This window comes from Calidris pugnax, unplaced genomic scaffold (assembly GCF_001431845.1).
Source record: "Calidris pugnax isolate Ruff unplaced genomic scaffold, ASM143184v1 scaffold81, whole genome shotgun sequence".
Taxonomy (NCBI): domain Eukaryota; kingdom Metazoa; phylum Chordata; class Aves; order Charadriiformes; family Scolopacidae; genus Calidris; species Calidris pugnax.
In genome coordinates, this window is record NW_015090880.1 from 11,104,494 (window position 1) to 11,106,894 (window position 2,401).

The 2,401-nt window shown below is 60.9% G+C and overlaps 1 protein-coding gene across 1 annotated transcript in view; it reads left to right on the plus strand.

Annotated features, from left to right (window-relative positions):
* Positions 1 to 1,033: 1,033 nt before the first annotated feature.
* CAMK1 (calcium/calmodulin-dependent protein kinase I) overlaps positions 1,034 to 2,401 on the plus strand; it is a 3,189-nt gene continuing 1,821 nt past the window's right edge. The window contains exons 1-2 of the mRNA XM_014946650.1: positions 1,034 to 1,096; positions 1,247 to 1,376. Of these exons, the coding sequence (XP_014802136.1) occupies positions 1,288 to 1,376 (89 nt within the window). The 5' untranslated portion in view covers positions 1,034 to 1,096; positions 1,247 to 1,287. The remainder of the gene's footprint in view (positions 1,097 to 1,246; positions 1,377 to 2,401) is intronic.

Consider the following 2,401-nt stretch of genomic DNA (forward strand, 5'->3'; position numbering starts at 1 on the left):
CACTGGTGTCCAGCCAAGGCACCCACTCATGTCCCCAAGGGACCCACTCGTGTCTAGCCAAGGGATCTCTGTGTGTCCCCAAGGGACCCACTCGTGTCTAGCCAAGGAACCCACTCGCGTCCGGCTAAGACACACACTTGTTTCTATCCAAGGGACCTATGCATGTCCCGGAGGGACCCACTCAGGTCCAGCCAAGGGACCTCTGCGTGTCCCCAAGGGACCCACTCGTGGCTAGCCAAGGGATCTCTGCGTGTCCCCAAGGGACCCACTCGTGGCTAGCCAAGGGATCTCTGCGTGTCCCCAAGGGACCCACTCATGTCTAGCCAAGGGACTTCCGTGTGTCCCCAAGCTACCCACTTGTCTGTAGCCAAGGGACCAACTTGTGTCCCCAAGGGACCCACTCATATCCAGTCAAGACACCCACTCGTGTCTACCCAAGGGACCTCTGCATGTCCCCGGGGGACCCACTTGTGTCCCGCCATGGGACCTCCACGTGTCCCCACGGACCCACTCGTGTACCCGAGTGACGCACTCCTGTCTATCGAAGGGATCCGCTCTCTTTCCCACAACGGCCCCACTCGCCACCACCCCACGCGTGTCGCATCCTCGCCCCTCCCTCCCATCGAGGGCGCGGGGGGGGGGGGGGGGGGGGGGGTTGGTGACTTCAGACTGAAAAAATGCAGAACTGGGCAAATTCGGTCATGTGTCTCCAGCCCCCTGAATCTGAAAAGTGGAAATCAAGGTGAAGTAAAAACAAACAATATATTTCCTGCCCCAAAACGCGGTGATGGGTGGGATTCAATTAATCAATGTGTGTTATCAATCATGTTTTATACAGTTACGTTTTAAGGCTTCCTGTGTCGCTGTTTTTTTGTTTGATTATTTATTTTTCTCTTTTTTTAGTTCTGTTGTGTATTGAATGTGCTGGCTGCTTTCAGGCGGAAGCATTAAATGCATTTTATATATAATTCGGGGAGATGCTTGAGGTCACAGCCTTTTTCAAAAGGAGGGGGCAACGGGAGGGGCCCAGTGTGTGTCCCCCCCCGTGAGGCCCCCCACGCCGAGATTCCTGCGTGGGAGGGGGCTGGAGCCAAAGGTACAGACCTTGTCCCCATCACCGCGCTGTGACAACCATCCAGCAGGTCCCCTCAGCACCCCCGTGTCCCCATGTCCCGTCCCCACCCCATCCTCAGAGCACGCTGACACCCTGTGCTGTGTGTCTTTCCCCCCCCAACTCGTGTCACAGGTGGGAGTGGGTGCCCCCTCCCCACCCCCCCACGGGGCACCATGCCGCTGGGGCAGGATGGCCCCAGTTGGAAGAAGAGGACAGAGGACATTCGGCGCATCTACGACTTCAGAGAGGTCCTGGGCACGTGAGTCACAAGCCCTGGGGTGGCGGGGAGGGGGGGACAGACACCAGTGACAACCCACTGGTGGCACGGGATCCGGCATCTCCTCCGGCTTTGCCAAACCCGCCCCATGGAACCGCGCCAGCTCAAATATTGGCTCAAGGCGGGGGGGGTGGGGGGGTGGCCACCCCAGGCTGGCAAACAGTAGCCCACGCCGCCGACTGCGGGCAGGGGTTTTGCGGTGCTGCCTGCCACCTGCCTCCCTCCGGGGCTGGCTGGTGTCCCCCCCCCTGTGCCAACAGCTCCCCCCGCCTTGTGCCGCATGCCGTGCCGAGGGTGCCCGCCAGTGGTCCCCCCGGCTGGCAGAGGGGTGCCCGGTGGTGCCCGAAGCGCCGTAAGGCTCTTAGGCTGGATTAGCGGGTTAATTACGGCAAGGCTTAGGGCCCGGTGTGGCGCGAGCACGCTGCCCGCCACCTGCCCCCACCTGGGCACCGCCGACGCCGTGGGGCTGCCAAAACCCACCTGGGGGCCTGGCACAGCTCAGCCCTGGCTGCCGGCAGCACCATGGTGTTACCGTGCCTCATAAGGGGACGGTGCAGCCGTGCCGGGAGATGCCGGCACCCCATCCCCAGCAGGGCCCGTGTCCGGCTCCTGCTCCGGTTCCCGCTCGCTTTTCTCCTATAAATAGCTGGATTTTTCTGCCCGTTGCCATGGCAATCATGGCGCAGCATCAGCGGCTCTGGCCGGTGGCACCCCCCCCCCCCCCGCGCCCCCCCCCCCCTGCCCCCCCCCCCCCCCCCAAAAAAAAGCAAGTTAATTTGTTCCCAGTGATGTTAACTCCCCCAACCCTAAGCGTGCTCCAGGAACCAAAGGGGAGCCCACATTTACTTCATTTGTGAAGCAAGCCAGATGCTAATTGCCTCCAAAGGTGAAAGGCTAGTGCCTTGGCCCTTTTATCATTGTAAATTCAGGTTCCTTCAAGACTTTGCGCTGCTGGGCCGGGAGAGCCTCCCCCTTTAATGGTTTGGCATCAATAGGAGGGGGCGGTGAGT